The 22,862-nt window shown below is 46.7% G+C and overlaps 1 protein-coding gene and 1 pseudogene across 1 annotated transcript; one reads left to right on the forward strand and one right to left on the reverse strand.

Annotated features, from left to right (window-relative positions):
• Positions 1-13,262: 13,262 nt before the first annotated feature.
• LOC121437989 (tubulin beta-6 chain-like) lies at positions 13,263-14,640 on the reverse strand. Its single transcript, XM_041638153.1, is given in 3 exon segments — positions 13,263-13,940; positions 13,942-14,315; positions 14,318-14,640. Coding segments are annotated over 3 exon segments (1,341 nt in total). The 5' UTR covers positions 14,607-14,640.
• A 6,677-nt stretch (positions 14,641-21,317) lies between these two features.
• LOC121438084 lies at positions 21,318-22,137 on the forward strand (annotated as a pseudogene).
• The last annotated feature ends 725 nt before the right edge of the window (positions 22,138-22,862 follow it).

The following is a 22,862-nucleotide window of genomic DNA, read 5'->3' on the forward strand; positions in this document are numbered from 1 at the left end:
CCGAGTGCTGGGATTAAAGGCGTGCGTCACCATCGCCCTGCCGGGAGAGGTAATTTGAAGAGCCTTCAAATAACCTGTGAGAAACAGCCAAGACAAGATTATTCTGGGCCAGAAACCCGTAGGGGGCTGGAGACCATTACAATTACACCACAACCATCATTACGGTTGTTTATTGTCATTTTGATGATGATGATAGCGATGAGGACTTTAAGGGACTGCCACAAGGGATATGAAATAGTTTCAATGTGAAAATCCTTAGGCTACATGTATAGGTAAATTTATGCTATTGAAGGAAGCTGCACTTGTAAAATTATGGCTGCCTCCTGCTTTAGCCTCCTTGAAATTCAGGGTTGCTTTCTTGCAGACGTGGCTACGTCCTTCTTCAGAGGAGCACGGGCACCCTCTGGTGGACAAAATTGAGCGGAACGCCAGTGCCCTGCAAAGGAGCGATGGCTGGGAGGCCGCTAGGGGAGCTGCGGAGGGTTTGCTGGAGAGCCCAGAAGGGGTTGCAAGTGTTTGGACAGTCTTTAGAGCAGGCACTTGGGCTTATTTCGGTCTGCCACGTGTTTAAACTGCGGCGGGGAAGTCTTACCGCGCAGGTGAAGCTCGCTGGACAAAATTTGGTTTTGTTTTCGGTCTGTTGCTTTCCCCATAGTATCAAAAAACATTTGCTAAACAACCTAACCCCCTTGCTTTTTCATGCTTTAAAAATCCATGACTACCTAGCCAGAGAATTTGGAAAAAGGAGGCAGAGAAGGACAGGAGGATGCAGAGAGTCAGGAGCGGTGCTTGCCCTCTCTTCATGGCCTGATGTCCTGGTGGCACTGGGAATGGGTGAGGTAATTACAGGGTGGGATAGGAGTTGAGGTTTACCCTTGCAAAGTCACCCTCATGCAGAGAGAAAGAGAGAGAGAGAGAGAGAGAGAGAGAGAGAGAGAGAGAGAGAGATTGAGAGAGAGAGATTGAGAGAGAGAGATTGAGAGAGAGAGAGAGATTGAGAGAGAGAGATTGAGAGAGAGATTGAGAGAGATTGAGAGAGAGAGAGAGATTGAGAGAGAGACAGAGAGAGATTGAGAGAGAGAGAGAGAAAGAGAGAGAGAGAGAGAGATAGAGAGAGAGAGAGAGAGAGAGAGAGATTGAGATTGTTTCAGGCAAGGAGTGCCCTTGGTGAAGAACCTCCTGGGGTCCAGAACCCAGGAATCTTCCCTGACACAAGGCCAGTCTTATCCATGTCAGTCTTGTCTCTGCTTCTCTCTGTACACCTCCATAATGGGTTTTCTCTGTAATGGGATTAAAGTCTTGTGCCACCACTGCCCTGTGTTCCTAATTTCTCAAGGGCTTACCAGGAAGCAAAAAACCCGGAGAGCTGTTTTAGAGATTAAGAACACTGGTTGCTCTTCCAGAGGACCCGAGTTCAATTCCCAGCACTTACATGACAGCTCACAACTGTCTATAACTCCATTCTAGGGGATCTGGCTCCCTCACATGGACAAACCTGCAGGCAAAAACTCAATGCACATAAGACCATAATAAATAAATTATTTTTTAAAAAATCAGACTGTAAGCCGGGTGGTGGTGGTGCACGCCTTTAATCCCAGCACTTGGGAGGCAGAGGCAGGCGGATCTCTGTGAGTTCGAGACCAGCCTGGTCTACAAGAGCTAGTTCCAGGACAGGCTCCAAAGCTACAGAGAAACCCTGTCTCAAAAAATCCAAAAATAAATAAATAAATAAATAAATAAATATAAAATAAAATCAGAGTGTACCCAAATTGTTTTAAAGATCGTTAAATGAAACTGACAATGGGGAAATTGTACTTGATAAAATCTGTCAGACTGAAAACTAACTGAAGAAAAATTTTGCATCACCAAATACAGACAATCTCATTAGAAACAATGGTAACAAAAGGAAACTCCCAGCTGCAGATCTGTAGTTGCTAGAATAGAAGGACCTGGCTCATGGTCAATATTTTCTGATGAAGAATTTAACTAGAAAGGATAATTGCTAATGAAAAGAGTTTCAAGACTATGATGGATAATGGGAAAAAGTGGAAGATTTCCGTTGCACAGTAAACAGATCAAGAAATAAAGTTGAAGCCAGGCAGTGGTGGTGCACACCTTTAATCCCAGCACTTGGGAGGCAGAGGCAGGCGGATCTCTGTGAGTTCGAGGCCAGCCTGGTCTGCAGGTGGGCTGGAGAGATGGCTCAGAGGTTAAGAACACTTATCTTCGTGGGTCACACTGGCATCTGAGGGTCTTTAGGCCTCTATAGGCCCTGAGTGATGATGGAGCAGACACGCCCTTCCGCAATGACGCATGCGCAGGGAGTGACGGCACCGTCCAGCAAGTCAGTCACAAGCACTGACGACGACACAGGCTTCTAGCAGTTTTCAATGTTCAGGATGTTCAAGTTCTTCATATCTTGCCAAATGTCCTCCTCCTATAGACTCTGGCGTCACAGTCTTTCCTGAAACATGCCCTCGCTGGCGTGCACGTACCATGGTGGGGATCGATTCAACAGATGTTCAAGTTTGGCGCCGGAGGTGTGCTGGAAAATGCAGTTTTAGCACAGTACTGGAAAATCTCGGGGTTGGAACCTAGAGATTTAAGCTTACCATTTCTGTTTTCAACTCTCGAGTCTCTGTAGGAGAAGCCACACTCACAGGTTTGTACGATTCATGCCTTTCATTTTGCTCGGTGTGAGTAGCAATATGGCTTTCAAAGTTTCGCCTTAATGAGTGAGGTTTTTTTTTTTTTTTTTTTTTTTTTTATTCCAGGAGACTCTAAGTGATAATTTAATTTTCGTAGTTCACCACCAGGGGCCAGCAGGTGCCAGGTTCCTTGATCATTAGCTGGATTTTATTGCCCTGTTCTCTAAAATCCACCCTTCCAGTTAGCCCTCTACTACCCCACACCTTTGTCTTGCTGATTTCTGTACCATCTGGGTCCTTGAGTACAAACTTCAGAGAACAGCCTTGGCTGACTTCATCAAAAGAGAAACTGACTTAGGGAGGACCCTGGGGCCGAGGCAGGCTTAGACAATGATCAGGAGCTGGGGTAGGATGCTGAGGGATGCGTCCACCATCCCTGCTGAGAGGCTGTGAGGCTCACTATGGTTACTGAAGCCATCTGGATGAAGTGCCTAATACCTTCTGATATTTTTGTCACATATTTTTCTTTTTTAAAAAAATATTTATTTATTTATTAAGTATACAATATTTTGTCCGCGAGTATGCCTGCAGGCTAGAAAAGGGCACCAGACCTCATTACAGATGGTTGTGAGCCACCCTGTGGTTGCTGGGAATTGAACTCAGGACCTTTAGGAAGAGCAGGCAATGCTCTTAACCACTGAGCCATCTCTCCAGCCCCATATTTTTCATTAATATGAGAAGTATTGAAGAGAATTAGTGTAGGGGGTCACACTTGGGTCAGGTGACCTCTGACCCCAGATGTCCACTTGTGTGAATACTGTTTGTTTTTGGGACAGAGTTTACCTGGAAAGCCCTGACTTTTCTGGCCTCAAACTCCCAGAGATCTGCCTGCTTCTGTCTCTTGAGTGCTGGGATTAAAGATGTGTGCCATGACGCTCGGGTGGTATGAATTCTTGAGTCTGAAGTTCTGAGAACTGTTAGATCACCAGTTCCAAGGACCAAACCTAGATAGATAGATAGATAGATAGATAGATAGATAGATAGATAGAAAATAAATACACACACACATATGACAGATAGATAGACACATATCACAATGTGTATATGATAGATGGGTAGATAGGTAGCCAGAGCACATACTCCCCTCCTCTGTCCTTTGGTTGCATTGGGTCTTTAATGGATGGCATGATGATTAATCTTTGTTGTCCACTTTTCTTTATCTGGAATTGACTGAAACCCAAGCTGCTGAGGGATTTTCTTTTCTTTCTTTTTATTTTATTTTATTTTATTTTATTTTGGGTTTTTGAGACAGGGTTTTTCAATAGCTATGGAGCCAGTCCTGGAACTTGATCTGTAGACCAGGCTGGCCTCGAACTCACAGAGATCCGCCTGCCTCTACCTCCTGAGTGCTGGGATTAAAGGCGTGTGCCACCACAGCCCAAAGAGGGATTTTCTTGTTTTCTTGATCAGATTATTTGAAGTTGGAAGAGCTACCTAAATGGGCCACACCTTCTGGTTGCATCTTGGATAAAAGGACATGGAAGAAAGAAATTTTGCTTCTTGACTGCTTGCCCTAACTGGTTAGCAAGTTGGTCTATTTGCTTACTGTCAGTTTCTTCAGGATTCTAAGATGGAGAGAAGAGTAGCAGCTCTTCAGGGTTGATGTGGGAGTCTCCTCTGTATGCTATGAATATATTTTATAACCATTGGCTAGTAAAGAAGCTGCTTTGGCCTATGGCAGGGCAGAATAGAGATAGGCAGGAAAACTAAACTGAATACAGGGAGAAAGAAAGGAGAGTCAGAGAGACACCATGTAGCTGCCAAAGGAGAAGGATACTGGAACCCTACTGGTAGGCCAGTGGATTAATTTAAGAATTGAATGCTGGGAGGAAGAAGGGCAGAGGAGAGACACCATGGAGCCGCCAGAGACAGACATACCAAATATTTCCTGGTAGGCAACTGCCACGTGGTGATACACAGATTAACAGAAATGGGTTAAATCAAGATGCGAGAGTTAGCCAATAAGAAGTTAGAGCTAATGGGCCAAGCAGTAATTTAATTAATACTGTTTCTGTGTGGTTATTTCAGGTGTAAGCTAGCTGGGTGGCCAGGACAAACAAGAGGCTCTCTCTTTTACAATGTATCTCCCGTTTTTTTTTAAATTGACTGTGACCACTAAACATTTATAATCAACCCTTTTAAATGAAAATAAACCTTTATAAACAATCATTTTGGGAATTTGGGCATTGTTTTCTCCAAACTGCTTCCTACTGTTTATTGGGCAAAGTAGTTTTTAGGGTTCATGGAGACCTTTTGGTGAGTCTTGTTCCATCAAACCACATTAACCAGGAAGGAACCCACAGGTTCTCATCTTCAGTGGAAACAAAAGCAGAACCTCTTCTCCAAAATAACGTATCTTTAGACTCAAATTTTGAAGACAAGATAACTGTAAAATATCTATGTTGGTTTGGCTTAGCAGTTCCCGGAATCAATTATCCCTCTGCAGTTAGCTCATTAACAGTCAAACATTCAAAGAAAACACAATAATATACATAATCCAGACTCTGTGTATTTTCCATCTTTATGTGACTTTTTAACTCTATTACTTTTTAATATTTAATTATGTTTTCTCCTTTAATCTATGACTTTCTTTCTGTACTCTTTCTTCTCTCTCATAAGCCCACATACATTTATCTAACACCGTGACTCATTTAGAGGACTTTTTCATCAGAATCTGTCTTTATTGCTTATCTGCAATCATTTTCTGACCAGGAGTGTCTTTTTTTTTTTTTTTAAATGCTAAGCCAGAGTGGCTAGGACCAACTCCACAGTCCTGCCTGTTAGCTCTACCCAATCCAACATGGCAGAGGTATGTTCACTGCCTCTGTGAGCCATGCTCACTACCCCAGCTCCAGGAATGCCGTGGTCTATGTTACTGTTAAGCAACTAGTAGCACACTGCTCATAAACCCCGTTAAAGTGCAGGACCTCCTAAAAGAACAAGAGTTCATGCTGCCAGCACAAACTAGGAAGCCATCTCTTAAAGAAGCCATGCAGCTTTTGCTGCTAATGCTGAGTCCCAAAGCCTTCTATCTTAAATGAATCACGCCTCTGGTTGCCTCTAGCAAACAGAGCCCACCCCATAAAATGCTGCTACCAAGAAGCTGTGCTTAACTCTGCTCTTTTGTGTCTGGAATTCCTTTCCAAGCTCTCTCAGGTTTTATGTGGATGTAGTTGGCCCATGTTGGTGCCATTATGTATCAAGACTCTTAATCTCAGGGTTGTGGGTTTGGGCCCCATGTTGAGCGCCACTTGTAAATGGAGACTGCTGCTTTATTCCTGGCTGCCTAGACTGAATAATCACACCGAAACTATATTAATTACAACACTGTTTGGCCAATAGCTTAGACATATTCCTAGTTAGTCTGTTTTCTCCGCCTACCTAAGTTCTGCCCTATCAACTAGGCCAAGGCAGTTTATTTATTTATTAACCAATGAAAGCAACACACAAACAGAAGGAACTCCTACACTAGAGATATAATATAGAAATAAATACTTTATATTGGTATGGATCTTGGTCTATTGATAAAAATTTAAGGTTATTTTATTGCACTGTGTATATGTATTTCTGCTTTTGTTTAAGGTATTATGTTTATGCAGCTCATTTAAAAATGTAATTATAGTTATGAAATGCAAATTAATACATAGTCATCTATACTAATCAAATTTTTAATTACATTAGTTAGGTTTTCTAGATATATAGAGATATATTTCAATTAGATAAATAATCTTCGGGGGCTGGAGAGATGGCTCAGTGGTTAAGAGCATTGCCTGCTCTTCCAAAGATCCTGAGTTCAATTTCCGGCAACCACATGGTGGCTCACAACCATCTGGAATGAGGTCTGGTGCCCTATTCTGGCCTACAGACATACACACAGACAGAATATTGTATACATAATGAATAAATAAATATTTTAAAAAAAAGATAATCTTCAACATTTCAAAGACCTACAAAATATGGCATTTAAAAGGTTTCAAGAGCTTAGACTTTTCTTGACAATGAGACATGTCTGCTTCTGGCAACACCAACTACTTCAGAGAGGTTGATGTGTGTTGGAGAAACTCATATGGAATTTGCCTTCAGTGTGACAAGGCTAGTCACTTGGGCAAGAAACTGCTCTTGCCGGGACTGCTTGATGGTGTGCTGTGTAAACTGGACAGGCAGGACCCACAGAAAAATGACTGCTAAACTTGCCAACAGAAGGTGAGATGGTCCTTCAGGGTTCCTGTTTCATGAAAGAACTGCCAGACATTCTTCAGGACACAGAAGAAAGCAACTGATAAACTTTGTCAGTAAAAGTCAAAACAGATCTTCAAATTTCCTGTTTCACTGAAAAGTCTGCCAGATACTATGGGCCTGTAGGCTGAAGATGGATGTCCCAATGTTACAAAAGAACTTTGGTCACTGTCTAGGCAGTGAGATGTCTCTGTCAATTCTAGAGTTTTGGAAGTTGCTTACAATGTACTTCTTGTTTACTTAGGTAATATTATATCCTTCTGGGGTCTTTGATGGATTGAAGACATATAGTTTTATAGTTTTCCTTAGTTATTATAAAAGGTAGATTAGATATAAATATTGTAACTATAAGTATTTCTTGATAACTGTTTTGTTATATGTAATTTTTACTATGTTAAAGTTAAAACTTTCCTTTTTATTTAGACAGAAAAGGAGAGATGATGTGGGATGTCCTTCTGTACAAGTATTGCTCTTATTGGTTAATGAATAAAACTGTTTTGGCCAATGGCTTAGCAGAGTAAAGCCAGGCAGCAAATAGGGAGAGAGTAGACAGAGTCAAGGAGTCATCATGCTGAAGGAGAAGGACATACCAGAACATTACTGTTAGGCGACAGCCTCGTGGCAATACACAGATTAATAGAAATGGGTTAATTTAAGATGTAAGAGCTAGCTAGAAATATGCCTGAGACACTGGGCAAATGTTGTTGCAATTAGTATGGTTTCTGTGTGATTATTCGGATCTGGGTGACTGGGAAACGAATGAACAGTCTCCATTTACAGGGATCCACCAGACGTCCAGATTGGGGCTGCTGAGACCTCAGCTTCCTGGGCTGCACAACTCCCAGATTCTTGGCATTCCTGTCGGGAGGCAGTCATTGTTGCACTGCCTGGACCATAGCCTGCGAGACACAATGATGCACATAAGTTCATTCTGTCAGTTCTGCTCCCTGACTACGACAGACGGGTGATTACCCACTCATAACCGGCACGTGGGGCCTTATATTAAAGTGCTAGTCTCCTCTGGAAACACTCTCACAGACAAACCCAGGAATAATGTCTTACTAGGCATTTGGGCATCCCACGGCCTAATCAAATTGACACAGGGAATTGGGCAGTGCGGTCAGATTTTATTTTATTTAATCGGAGACCAGTGGGGATGACCAGGATCAGCGAGGGAAATGTGTTATTCGGACAGACAGGTGATAGCTGGAGCTGTGTGGAGATTTGACATCTTCTGTTTTGGTTAATAATAGAAAACAATTAGAGGTATCTAGAAAGAGCAAGGGACCAAGGGAGGGGGATTTGCCATGTAATAGAGACCAAAGTCTAATGCCGTTAAACGACTAAACACACATGTTCCAGTGTGGCGTGAATTTTAGTGTCACACACGTAGAGGTGGCCTGGAGCCCTTTGAAGAAAATTCCTCGAGGGAATCGGGGAGAGCTGCTACTGTTTCAGGCCTTTTGTGACTCTCTGATTCCATCCATGTAACTGCTCAAGCAGCATTCATGGAGATGCCAACAATAGTAGGTTATGAGGTCTAAGGTCCAAGTATTTATTGTTGTTTGAGACAGGGTGCCATATAGTTCAGGTTGCCCCCCGGGCTTGCTATGTAGCTGAAGCTAGCCTTGAACTTCTGATCCTCCTGCCTCTCCCTTCTGAGTGCTGGATTTGGTGGTATGTATTAATACACTTGTCTGGATCATAAACATCCAGTATGGGGTTTGGAGATTTCCAAAAAACTGACAGCGATCTAAAGCTTGTAAGAAGCTCCTCCAGCAATTAAACCACGGCAATTTAGAAGCAACCGCTCTCTAACTTTTAACATCAACATTCAGGGGAATCCCTGTGTATTGTCTACGCTGCAGTTTATAAAAATCTATATTGCCAGCTATTTCCCCAGCACGAATAGAAAGATGTTCAAAAGGGCTTGATCAGAAGAAAAAAAAAAAAAACCACAGCTCAGCTGATGCCTGATTTCCTCAGACTGCTATGAGCTTCTCCCCTGAACCTCTGCTAGATGGGGAAGCTCGCCAAAGCCTCATTGGTTGTGTTCACAGGTAAGCGCTCGTCAAAAAGTCTCTTCCAGCCTGCTTTATCAGCCATGAAACCACTCTCCTTCCCACGCATTATTGAAAGTCCTGAGTTTGGTAGAATCAGAAGCATAAAATGTCGGAAATGGGTGGAACTGCTTTCAGAACAAAGCCCGGAGAGCGCGCAGGCTGCGCAGCTTGGCCCTTTGGGGACAGATCACCGGAGCAGAGACAGAAGTGGGGGATGGACCAGCCTTTTGAGTGCCCCTCTCTTGTCTGCACTAGGGGAAATAATCTCTTTGGTTCTTGCTGCTTTTGTGGTCAGTTCAGCTTTGTGCTGAGATGAGAGAGCAGGAGAGCACCGTGGAGCATAGGAAAGTTTAAAGGAGGCCACTTCGCCTCCCCTGTGAGAGGCGCCGACAGAGAAGACCGACTTCAAGACAAAAAACACTATCAGAGACAAAGGCAAGAGCTTTCATAATGAGGAGATGATCAAAGCACCATTAAAACAGTAAACATAAGTGTGTACCTCCTAAAGCTTCAAACACCAGGAGACATCAATCTCCCCTTTCAGGAACCAAAAGGGAAACTAGAAAAAAAAATCAAGATTTAAAGAATCTGAGCAATGCTGTCAACTACTTTGTCCTAATTAATTGGAACATCACACCTTCTCCAATTTTTTTTTTTTTTTTTTTTTTTTTTTTTTTGGTTTTCGACACAGGTTTTGCTGTAGTTTTAGAGCCTGGAACTAGTTCTTGTAGACCAGGATGACCTTGAACTCACAGAGATCCGCCCCGTCTCTGCCTTCCAAGTGCTGGGATTAAAGGTGTGTGCCACCACTGCCTGGTCCTATCTTTAGAATTTGAATGCTTTCTAGATGGGTATGCTGTGATCCCACAAGATAGACCACAGGGTCAGCCATAAAACCTGTGGAGCACGTACAGCATAAGGCCATTTGATCTCACAAGCCAGCAACCAATGATACAAAATCTGAACCACCTACTCCTAAAGGACCTGCAGGTCCCTAGGGAATTCAAGAGGCAAGTTAGAAAATGCTTCTACAGAAGGGATAATGCAAATACAATGTAACGAAGTTTCTGGAATGCAGCTGAAGCAAGTTTAGAGGGATTTTTTATGACTTTAAATGCTGACATTAGAAAAACAGATCTAGGGCCTGAAGCAATGGCTCAGGGGTTAACAGAACTGGCTGTTCTTCCAGAGGACCTGGGCTTGAGTCCCAGCACCTGCACATGCAGGCCAAACACCCATACATATAAAATTAAATACATAAATATAACAACATTAAAATCAATGAAAAACAAAGTTTTCCTATTGGTACCATGAGATTCCTAAAAAAGAAAATAGAAAAGAAAGAACAAACAAACAAAAAACAAAAAATCAGGTCTAGAAAGGATAATAGTATCAGTCTTTGATTCAATAAATCAACACCTTGAGCTCACTTTGGGGCATACAGAACTGAGTGGCACGGACAAGGTTCCTGCCCCCTGGTGGCTATGGTCCACCGACAGAGCCAAATCATAACCAGGCCAGCATATGTAAGTATACAATTCAAATGATGCTATGTTGTGGAGGGAGAACAAGGCCCTGTGTGATCTCGTTTCCATTGGGCCACTAGTGGGGGCTCCTTGAGAAGGTGACACTCAAGTTCAGTGAGACCTGAGCTAAAAGCAGGTGGTGGATTCCAGGTGGAAGGAGCTACATGGGGACACGGCTGTGCACGAAATGAAGGGCTCAGAGCACCCCCTGCAAGAGGGGCTGCAATCTGATGTGTAAGGGGGCCATCTGAACAGCCAGGGCTCTGGACAGCAGGGGCAGCTGGACTTTGCTTTTCTCCTCTTCTGTATTTGGGTGTCTGGGAGCAACTATTTCCCCCTCCATCCTGCCCCAAACAGATGCAGAAGTTCAAAGCTACAGAAGGGCTAAGGGGCAGATAAAAATACCCGGGGAGGGCTTGCAGGGCGAGCTGTCTACTGTCACAGAGAATTCCGGGGGATGGTGGTGTGAACCAGTCCGTGGAGTGTCTGGCTGCCGTGCACAGAGCTCTGGGTTTGAGTCCCAGTACTGTATAGACTGGGAGTGGTGGCACAGACACGCGGTTCTAGAACTCCAGAGATCAGAAGTTCAAGGTTATCCTCTGTCACCTAGCCAGCTGGAGACCACCCTGGGCCAAGGGAAACCTTGTAGCAAGAAATATACTTGATGGGAGGTCTCCAGGTCTTTATGAGAGGGCAGTCTTTGGTGTTGGCTCCTAGGATTGGGGATGAGAATGTAGGGTTGTTTCTACCATGGCCTGCTTCCCCATCCAGGGGCCTCCCCAGGTCCAGGGGGTAGTTGTGTGTGTTGGGAACAAATGCTGTTATTATAGGAAGGATAGACTCGTTTTAGAACGTTGCCATTCAAATCTTTAATTCTAAATACTCACGGCTATTCTTTCAAACAGTCAGTCGTTATTTTGAGTATAAAGCATCCTATGAAGAAAGTGATGTTCATTTGTCAACCCAAACCATGACACAAATTCTTTGCCTGAATAAGCTACATTTCAGAACGATGCACATTGAAGGTCAAGGCTTAATACAATTAATGTTTACTGTTTCAGGGGACTGGAGAGATGACTTAGTAGTTAAGAGTATTTATTGCTCTTGCAGAGGACCTGGTTCAGTTCCCAGCACCCACAAGGTGGGTTAAAACCATCTGGAACTCCAGTTCCAGGGGATCCAACACCTTCTTCTGGCTTCATAGTGATGCATAATGCACACACTCAGGCAAACTCTCATATACATAAAATAAAAAAAATCTCAAAAACACTTTTTAAAAAAGGCTGTTATACTTTTCTTGACAGGTTTGCACTATGCTATTTAGGCTGACTGGAACTCCTGTTCAGCCTCAGCATCTGGAGTGGCTGGGACCCCTGGTGTGTACCACTTGAGAAGGTTGGTCTTGAATGTCAACTTGGTAGGAGTCAGAATCACCTAGGAGGCACACCTCTGGATGTATCTGTGAGGATGTCCCCAAAGGGGATTAGCTGAAGTAGGGAGGCTGTCCTCAGTGGGTGACCCATCTATAAAAGCCCTGTGTGAGCCTGCCTGTCTTCACTTCTTCCTGGGTGACTGCATCAGTACCTGTTGCTATCTGGGTTGCCATCAGACTTCACCTTCTCAGATTTTCCAATATGAACTCAAACACCAGCAACTCCTCAGGAGAATCCAGACCTGGATTCTCCAGCACCCAGTCATTGCTGATAGCCCTGCCCCTATGTATGTCAGTTTAATAAATCCCCCTTTATAGCATAAGCCCATTCTGCAGGTTCTGTCCCTCTAGAGAACCATGTCCCAAACACCACTGTATCCCTCTTTCACAGATCTATATTCCTGGTCATGGTGTGTTTGTTTGTGCCCTTATGTGTACACGTGCACAGCAGTCATGTGCCCTTATGTGTGCACGCGCACAGCAGTCATGTGCCCTTATGTGTGCACGTGCACAGCAGTCATGTGCCCTTATGTGTGCACGCGCACAGCAGTCATGTGCCCTTATGTGTGCACGTGCACAGTAGTCATGTGCCCTTATGTGTGCATGCGCACAGAAGTTACCCTCAGGTTCTTCCCCAGTCATTTCTCCTCCTTGCTTTTTGAAACAGGGTCTTTCCCTGAGCTTGGAACTCGCTGACTCAGCTGACTGTCTGGACTGTCTGTCTCTACCTCATCAGTGCTGGGATTCAAGGTACACGTTGCCATGCCCAGCTTTTTGTGTGAGTGCTGGGAGCTGAATACAGGTCTTCATACTTCGTGGCAAGCAGTTTACCAACGGAACCATCTCCCTGGCTCCCCCTTCTAGTGCTCTCCTCCGTCGAATACTAGTCTTTTTTTTCTTCCACGTTTAGCATTTTATTATGAATGGATTGTCACCAAGTTCCATTTTGCGTATTCAATTAAGGCAAAACTGTGTGGCTTTAGGTTTATCACCAAGAATGAAAAACAAATCCTTATTCTAACTCCCCTGTTAACTCTGATGGCTGGGCACTTAACAGAAGGTGGTTGCTATCTTTAGCCCTGTACAGCCCCTTAATTTGCTTTCAGTGTTTCTGTATAAAACCACCCTGGTCTGGTGGGACTGCCAACTCTCTAGCGGAGGAAAGTGCTTGTTCCGGATAACCTGGGAACAATGCAGTGTTTGAGAGGGGCCTGTAACATGTGCATACCAGGGCAGCAGGCCCACACCATCAGGGCTAAGAAGAGAGCAAGTGTACACTCTAGCATCTTACGGCTCCCTATTCGTTGATCTCTTCTTCATCCTCATCTTCAAAAGCCTCTTCCTCGTCGTTGACCGTGGCGTCCTGATACTGCTGATACTCAGACACCAGGTCATTCATGTTACTCTCAGCCTCGGTGAACTCCATCTCGTCCATGCCCTCACCAGTGAACCAGTGCAGGACGGCCTTGCAGCGGAACATAGCCGAGAACTGCTCGGAGATGCACTTGAACAGCTCCTGGATGGCGGTGCTGTTGCCAATGAAGGTGGAAGCCATCTTCAGGCCCCGTGGAGGGATGTCACACACGGCCACTTTGACGTTGTTGGGGATCCACTCCACGAAGTAGCTGCTGTTCTTGTTCTGGATGGCCAGCATCTGCTCATCCACCTCCTTCATGGACATGAGGCCCCGGAAGACAGTGGCGACCGTCAGGTAGCGGCCGTGGCGCGGGTCACAGGCAGCCATCATGTTCTTGGCATCAAACATCTGCTGTGTGAGCTCAGGCACTGTTAGGGCACGGTACTGCTGGCTGCCCCGGGCTGTTAGTGGTGCAAAGCCGGGCATGAAGAAGTGCAGGCGTGGGAAGGGCACCATGTTCACAGCCAGCTTGCGCAGGTCAGCATTGAGCTGACCTGGAAAACGCAGCGATGTGGTGACGCCGTTCATGGTGGCAGACACCAGGTGGTTAAGGTCCCCCGTAGGTGGGCGTGGTTAGCTTGAGCGTGAGGAAGCAGATGTTGTAAAGAGCTTCATTGTCAATACAATAGGTTTCGTCAGTGTTCTCCACCAGCAGGTGCACCAACAGCGTGGCATTGTAGGGCTCCACCACGGTGTCTGATACCTTGGGCGATGGCATCACGCTGAAGGTGTTCATGATGCGGTCCAGGTACTCCTCCCGGATCTTGCTGATGAGGAGGGTGCCCATGCCTGAGCCCGTGCCACGGCCCAGCGAATGCGTGAGCTGGAAGCCCTGCAGACAGTCACAGTGCTCACACTCCTTGCGCACCACATCTAGCACCGAGTCCACCAGCTCCGCGCCCTCAGTGTAGTGACTCTTGGCCCAGTTGTTCCGGCGCCTGTCTGTCCGAAGATGAAGTTGTCAGGCCGGAAGAGCTGCCCAAAAGGCCCAGATCTCACACTGTCCATGGTGCCTGGCTCCAAGTCCACCAAGGCAGCCCTGGGCACATACTTCCGAGAGGATGACTCATTGTAGTAGACGCTGATCCGCTCCAGCTGCAGCGCTGAGTCGCCCACAAAGTCTCCAGCTGGGTCGATGCCGTGCTCATCGCTGATCACTTCCCAAAACTTGGTACCGATCTGGTTCCCGCACTGTCCCGCCTGGATGTGCACAATCTCCCTCATGGCGGGCGCGTCTGCGCTCGGGCGCTGGCTCTCCCGACGGCAGCGTGACTCTGAATACTAGTCTTTTTTTTTTTTTTTTTTTTTTAAAGATTTATTTATTTGCCGGGCGGTGGTGGCGCACGCCTTTAATCCCAGCACTCGGGAGGCAGAGGCAGGTGGATCTCTGTGAGTTCGAGACCAGCCTGGTCTACAAGAGCTAGTTCCAGGACAGGCTCCAAAACCACAGAGAAACCCTGTCTCGAAAAACCAAAAAAAAAAAAAAAAAAAAAGATTTATTTATTTATTATGTGTACAGTATTCTCAGTATTCTGTCTGCATGTATGCCTGCGGCCAGAAGAGGGCACCAGATCTCATTACAGATGGTTGTGAGCCACCATAGTCTTAACTGAAACTGGTCATACTTTTCTGTGAGGGTATGGAGGCGAGATGCTGCCTCCACACTGTGGTGCCACAGCTTCGGTTTGTGCTGAGACTTCAGCTCTTCCACTCGGTGTTCACTTCCTTTGTGTTCTCAGGGGAAATGTCAGCACTGGGGGAAAAGGCAGATAAAGAATATCTCATTAATGTTAAGAATTTGTCTTGATGCCGAACGATCCCAGCACTTGCAGTGGTGGTGGGCAGAGGTAGGAGGATCTCTGTGAGTTTGAGGCCAGCCTGGTCTACAAAGTGAGTTCCAGGACAGGCAGTACTGTTACACAGAGAAACTCTGTCTCAAACCAAACCAAACCAAACCAAACCAAAAAATTGTCTTTTTTTTTTTTTTTTTTTTTTTTTTTTTTTTTTTTTTTTTGCCTTATGGCTTGCTTTGTTCTCCAGCTAGGTCCCTGAGGACCATACCTCAGAATTCTCTGGTTTAGGCGAAGCTTTGGATCCCTCCTTGAGGCAACAGAATAGACAGAAACCCTCTATTAATTAGAGTGGATTCCAGTTTCTGTTTATTTAAGCAGAAAACGATTTACTGACAAGATAGTGAGGCCTGCAGAGAGAATCGGAAAGAAGCACTATGCTCAGGACCAGGGCCAGGGGCACACCCTGGAGGCAGCCACTGCTTCTCCTGGGGCTGCTGATCCCAGGGTGTGACATCTTGTATCCCAGATGCTCCAGCCGTGGTTTCTGGGGTCTGCTGTTACAGTCGCCACCTGGGGAGATCTGGACTGAGTCTGAGTGAGCCTTTTGTGGATGACTGAGCCATCTCCATTCTCTGTGGGTGACACACACCTACAAGAAGGGGAATTTGCTATGAACAGGAATGAACTTTGGATGCTAAGTCCCAAAAAGCAATTGGCAGGCCCTCCTCAGAAGCAGCAAGGGCTGCTTCAGCTGGGTCTGCACATTGGAAGAAACAGCCACATGCTGGTCACTGGGGGAGATAAAGAAGGTAAGCATAGAAGGGGCCTTGGGGATAAGCCCCGAGACCTCCCAGGGCCCGAGAGAAACAGAATGGCAGTAGGGGAGAGGAAGAGGGTTGTGTCTTACAAGTCAAAAGGGAAGGAGCTCTGAGAAACAGATGGGGTTCTGGGTACTGAATTTTGTCTGTAAGTTCAAGAAAGCAGAATTCCAAGAAATGCCCCCCTGTGAATTCTAAAATGACTGCAGATTGGCTTCTTTGCCCCAGCTCCCCCTCCTCAACACACAGGAGTGGGATCCCTGTCCCATCTCCAAAGCCAGGGGAGATGGGATGACATTCACTTCACCAAATACAGTTATTTGAAAAAAAAAAAGGGATGTGGGGCATACTTGAATGTCATTTGAAACTTCATGTTAAGAATTGGGTCTTGGGATGGGGGTGTAGCTCAATGGGTAGAGCGCCTCGCATGTTTGAAACCCTGCGTTTAATCCCCAGCAACACATAGACCTGGTGTGATGGCTTAAATTTGGGAGGTGGAGGCAGGCAGGTCAGAAGTTCAAGGTCATCCTCTGCTACGTAGTAAACTTGAGACCAGCTTGGGACACAGAAGACCCTGTCTCAAAAAAAAAAAAGGGGGGGGGAGGTCTTACACAGAGGATAAAACAATACTCTGTAAGACAGAAAACACATTAGTAAAATTAAAGCATACACAAAGCAAAATGAAAAGCCCAAGAGAGTATAGTCTTATTTTCGGCCAGCACTTGCTCCAGTGCTCTGGGATATTGTCCTTGGGAGTTCTGGCCTCCTGTGTGTCCAGTGCCCACTCCATGCCCCTGACTCAGGGCCTCTGGACCTGCTGAAGGTCCATTCACTTTTCAGGCTTTCATCCAGACCCCAGCTGTGCTATGAAGCCCTGTGACTTGATGTGTTTGCTCTTTTGTGAGCCTCTCCCTCTTTCCCTTACGTATCTGTTCACTGATCTGACCAGATGGACCGACCCTCTCAGAGGCAGGAGTCTGTTAATATTACTCACCAATGCAAGACTTTCCCACAGCTGTATCCCTCGCACACAGAACTTAGTAGCTGCTCACTAAGCCCTGGTGGACTGAACGCATGCACCAGCCTTTGCACAGCTCAAGGTTAAGTAGTGACGTCACTAATCTGAACCGTAGGAGGGACCACAGAAGCTTGTTGTTGTTGGAAGATGAAGTTCTGTTCAAGCCTAGGAAGGCAGGGAGACCCAGACAGGGGTCAGATGCCAAATTGGATGAGTGACAGCATTTGAGTGTGATGGCGGAAGGATTTGTGTCGCTGGAGGGAAGCGTACATTCTGGGTGGTAATTAGAGATTTTCTGTTGGTTTTCGATATTGCTGGGGAAGCATGCTTCTCCCAGGTACGCTCCAGGATGTGCTGTGGTAAAGACAACAGCAGAAGAAGCCCTTCCTCCTGGACCCTTCTCTACCACCGTGCCTGTATCATTGCTGGCACCCTGGAGTGGCTGGTGTGGGGTGCTGCCACCTTGCAAGAGGAGCTGGCTTGTTGGCTGGAGGGAGGGCTCTGTGTTGTGCGGGGTGCAGCCAGCCCTGGCTTTGGGTCAGGAGCGCCATCTGCACCTCAGGCACTGTGAGGCAGCAGCTGTCTCAGCCTAGTCAGGCAGAGTTGACACAAGCTTAGCAAATAGCTTTTCCAGGAGCTTTGTAAATTTCCAGGCCGCTGGGCCATGTTTCCCTGCAATTGCCACCGGCTAATTGTTAAATTGGATCCAAGACCTGAAGGGTGATCAGTGAACATAGGATCTCACCACAGACTTGGAAAGGAGTCTGGGGCTCAGGTACGCCCCACACTGAGCAGACTCTCCCTAAGAATGAAACTGACGCTACAGCAAGAGTTTGGGTGTCTTGAATAGAATTCGCTATCCAATCTTTACAAGTGTGACTGTCGTTAGACATAAACAACCCTTCAGGTGCAGGTGTGACTGTCGTTAGACATAAACACACCCTTCAGGTGCAGGTGTGACTGTCGTTAGACATAAACACACCCTTCAGGTGCAGGTGTGACTGTCGTTAGACATAAACACACCCTTCAGGTGCAGGTGTGACTGTCGTTAGACATAAACACACCCTTCAGGTGCTGGTGTGACTGTAGTTACCATAGACACGCCCTTCAGGTGCAGATGTGACTGTAGTTACACACAGACACGCCCTTCAGGTGCAGGTGTGACTGTAGTTACACATAGACACGCCCTTCAGGTGCAGGTGAGACTGTAGTTACCATAGACACGCCCTTCAGGTGCAGGTGTGACTGTAGTTACACATAGACACGCCCTTCAGGTGCAGGTGTGACTGTAGTTACACACAGACACGCCCTTCAGGTGCAGGTGTGACTGTAGTTACACATAGACACGCCCTTCAGGTGCAGGTGTGACTGTAGTTACCATAGACACGCCCTTCAGGTGCAGGTGTGACTGTAGTTACACACAGACACGCCCTTCAGGTGCAGGTGAGACTGTAGTTACCATAGACACGCCCTTCAGGTGCAGGTGTGACTGTAGTTACCATAGACACGCCCTTCAGGTGCAGGTGTGACTGTAGTTACCATAGACATGCCCTTCAGGTGCAGGTGTGACTGTAGTTACACACAGACACGCCCTTCAGGTGCAGGTGAGACTGTAGTTACCATAGACATGCCCTTCAGGTGCAGGTGAGACTGTAGTTACACACAGACACGCCCTTCAGGTGCAGGTGTGACTGTAGTTACCATAGACACACCCTTCAGGTGCAGGTGTGACTGTAGTTACCATAGACACGCCCTTCAGGTGCAGGTGTGACTGTAGTTACACACAGACACGCCCTTCAGATGCTGGTGTGACTGTAGTTACACACAGACACGCCCTTCAGGTGCAGGTGTGACTGTAGTTACACACAGACACGCCCTTCAGGTGCAGGTGTGACTGTAGTTACCATAGACACGCCCTTCAGGTGCAGGTGAGAGTGTAGTTACCATAGACATGCCCTTCAGGTGCAGGTGTGACTGTAGTTACACATAGACATGCCCTTCAGGTGCAGGTGTGACTGTAGTTACCATAGACACGCCCTTCAGGTGCAGGTGTGACTGTAGTTACACATAGACACGCCCTTCAGGTGCAGGTGTGACTGTAGTTACCATAGACACGCCCTTCAGGTGCAGGTGAGAGTGTAGTTACCATAGACATGCCCTTCAGGTGCAGGTGTGACTGTAGTTACACATAGACACGCCCTTCAGGTGCAGGTGTGACTGTAGTTACCATAGACACGCCCTTCAGGTGCAGGTGAGAGTGTAGTTACCATAGACATGCCCTTCAGGTGCAGGTGTGACTGTAGTTACACATAGACACGCCCTTCAGGTGCAGGTGTGACTGTAGTTACCATAGACACGCCCTTCAGGTGCTGTATATAAATTGAGTCTGTTACTTTAATATAACATAAAGGAAATGTGATTTTTTTAAAATTTCCTTTTCTAGAGTTGTCATTTTTGTCTCGGAGTCACATGTAATAGCTGTATATATCCACGTGCAATGTGATACTTTGATTTAACACAGCCTTTAATGTATTTTAAAGGAATTCTCCAGTAGGCATTCCTTTTGTTAGGGTGAAACAAAGCATGGCTTTGTCTTTTATATAAATTGGATATAAATGTGGACATATTTCTGAGTGTATGTTCGTCTCTGCTGTGTTCCTGGGTTGAACATCCTTAGCCCTCTGGGAAATGCAGCAGGGGTTGACACATCCTAATTTAAATGAGAGGAGGGAGGACTGAATGACAGGCACGAAGTAGTAGGAGCTAAGATCTCCCTGTCCTGTTCCCCACACAACAGCATCCGCACAATAAAAGGCATCCCATCTCGCACTGCATTCTGGGATGAATGCATTGAAAACTGCGGCTCAGATGCGGCTTCCTGAGATTTCACTGCCCTCAGGTTGAGAGTGCTCAATAACCGAAGAACAGGGGACTCCATTGTTATTCCTGAACAAAATCTTATTGTAGGAAAGATGACTTTATTTATTACACGATACCAATGATCTGGGTGATGGGAATGTTCCCAATCCCTGATCTATTTGGCTGAAACAACTGTCCCTCCCTTCATTTCCATATTAGCTAACAAGCAGCTTTTGTGGAAAATAGCTTCCAGATGACTGTGAATTTAACTTTGGGAGCAATAATACCATAGAGCCAGAGACTTTAATTAATTAAAAAGGAAATACAAAACAAATCCAATTATTTATTTTTGCAGTACTGGGAATCAAACCCAGGGCCTTTTGCATGGTAAGGGAGCATTCTACCACGGGTCTACACCCTCAGCGTAGATAATCAGACTTAAATGTTTATATAGCAATTCAAGGGAGAGGGATAGGTCAGCTTGGCCTCCAGAGGGCCTGGGGCCTGGGGCACTCCTTTGTGAACCAAAGGAAAAGCAGGAATTTTGAGCTTTTGGAGGCCTTCCCAAGGTGCACATTTTCCCTCTAGCAATGGTCTCCACCCTGCTCTTCTTGGGGGTTCCCTCTCCTAGAAGGGTCCTTGAGGTAGAGTTTCTTCAGGTGCCAAGAGCTATTGGGTCCTAAACCTGGAAGCAAGAATTGCATCTACTTTTTCACCGGTGGTATCTGCTACGGTCCAGGCTCTGGGCAAATGAATGAACGAAGGAGCTAATGACCAAGTCTTGTGTAGGCTGTGGCCCTGCATTGGGTGCTCTCGGGAGGGAGAGGCAATGGACACACGGTAGTGTTAGCACCAGATGGGTGCAGGGAACTTGGGTTTTATGCTGTTATTCCTTCACCGCTAGCTGCAGAGAAGGGCTTGCCTGAGCCATAGGGCAGTCGGAGACTTTCTCCCCTTGTCATTGCCAGAAACATAGACTGTGGGAAATGCGCTCGTGTGACTAAGTGGTTGTGTGGACTCTCGGGTGGCTATTGCTTCTCCCTAGTAAAACCCCCTTCTCCTGCCTCTCTGGGGCGCAGTGGAACTAGGTGGAAATGGAGTTCAGCTACAAAGTGTCCCAGAGCTGGGACGGGTGAGGTGGGCGTGGGGTGAGAGGTAGGGTTGGGGGGCTGTTCCTGAGACCACCCTCCAACTGCCCTGGTAGTCATGGAGCTTCGGGGCAAGCTGCTTCAGAGGCCAGCAGTCTTCCCATTGACTAAACTGACTTTCTCTCACTTGTAACCAACATGCTCAAGGTAATTGACTTTCATTTCCTGGTTATGAATCAATGCCATTAACATTGCTTTCAAAAAATATAGTTCAGGCTTGCTGTGCCACCCAGGGACAGGTTGCTGGGGTATGTGTGTTGTTCGTGATTCCTGTCGCAATTTAAAGGGAAACTTCCACAATGTCCGGAGCCCTTGGAGCCCCGCAGATGAAGGAGAAGGATTTCCTCAAATTCCTTGCCACAGGAACCCACTTAGGTAGCACCAGCCTTGACTTTCAGATGGAAAAGTGATGCTTTCTACATCATGATTTGAAGAGGGCCTGGGAGAAGCTGCTGCTTGCGCTCGGGCTGGTGTTAGCGCCATCTGCTCCCGGAACACAGGCCAGCGAACCATGGTAAAGTTTGCGGCTGCCCCTGGAGCCGCTCCAATTGATGGTTGCTTCACTCCTGGGACCTTTACTAACTAGATCCAAGAAGCCTTCAGGGAGCTATGGCTTCTAGTGGTGACTGATCCCAGGGCTGGCCACCATCCCCCTCACAGGCGTCTTAAGTCAACCTGCCGGCCCTTGTTCTGAGCAACAAGGACTCTCTGCAGTCCTTGCTGTCTTGTGCAAGAGAGCTCACTCAGTCGCTCTGATGTGGCGGATGCTGGCCGGGGAAGCACTCTGCATGTGTGTCACTATCTCCTGAGAGCACCCATGGGAGTTCATGCTTGGTCTTTACCTACAGAAACCGGGAGGAGACTGAGGAGGGACAGGCTGCTGCTGAGAAAGCTGTGACCAAGAAGGAATTTCAGGGCGAATGGACCACACTAACTCCCGAAGTCACTACTTCTCGGCCAGAAGTACCTGGCTGGTCTGAGGGTGTGCAGATGACCTCTGTACTCGTCCAGTAGTTTCCTACTGAAGGCTGGAGTGCCCAGCCAGCCACTGAGGACTGGGCAGCAGCTCCCACGGCACAGGCCACAGAGTGGGTTTGAGCCACCGCTGAGTGGTCCTGAGCTTCTCTGCAGACACCTGAGTAAAGGAGGAAAAGACAGAATAAAAATAAAGTTCCTAAAAGCTGAGAAGAAGAATTTCAAGGCTGATGAGATGGCTCAGTAGGTAAAAATGCTTGCTGCCAAACTGAGTTCCTCCCTGAATCCTACATAATGGAAGCATGTGGCCCTCCCTCCCTCCCTCCCTCCCTCCCTCCCTCCCTCCCTCTCCCCCTCCCTCCCTCCCTCCTTCCCTCTCCCCCCCCCCCTCTCTCTCTCTCTCTCTCACACACACACACACACACACACACACACACACACACACACCAGCAACCTGTACGTGGAGATCAAGGGTTCCATTGCTCCCCTTTCTGAATCCAGGACCATCCCCACTGTGGCTTCATTATCTCAGGGGAGTAGGGATGAATGAGCTCATACTGCTTAGAGCCCTGGAACCTTTGCAGAGTGATAGCTGAATCCTCAGGACAACTCAGACCCAGAGAATCGAGGCTGCCAGGTAGGGTCTCCTTCCACCAGCAGAACATTCCCTGAGTTCTGGCCTTGGGAGACTTACCTTTGCGGTCTTGGGGCGTGACTTTTTGCATTGTTGATAAGGCCCCTTACCCCCTCCCAGAGCTGGAGACTGAACCCAGGCTCTTTGCTTACTGGACAAACACTCCACCATTTAGCTACGGCCCTAAGCAAGTCTTATTTCTCATTTTTTTTCTTTTGTGGCTAGTATTTTTTGT

This window comes from Microtus oregoni, unplaced genomic scaffold (genome assembly GCF_018167655.1).
Source record: "Microtus oregoni isolate MIOR12 unplaced genomic scaffold, Mior012 000054F_ref0000373, whole genome shotgun sequence".
Taxonomy (NCBI): domain Eukaryota; kingdom Metazoa; phylum Chordata; class Mammalia; order Rodentia; family Cricetidae; genus Microtus; species Microtus oregoni.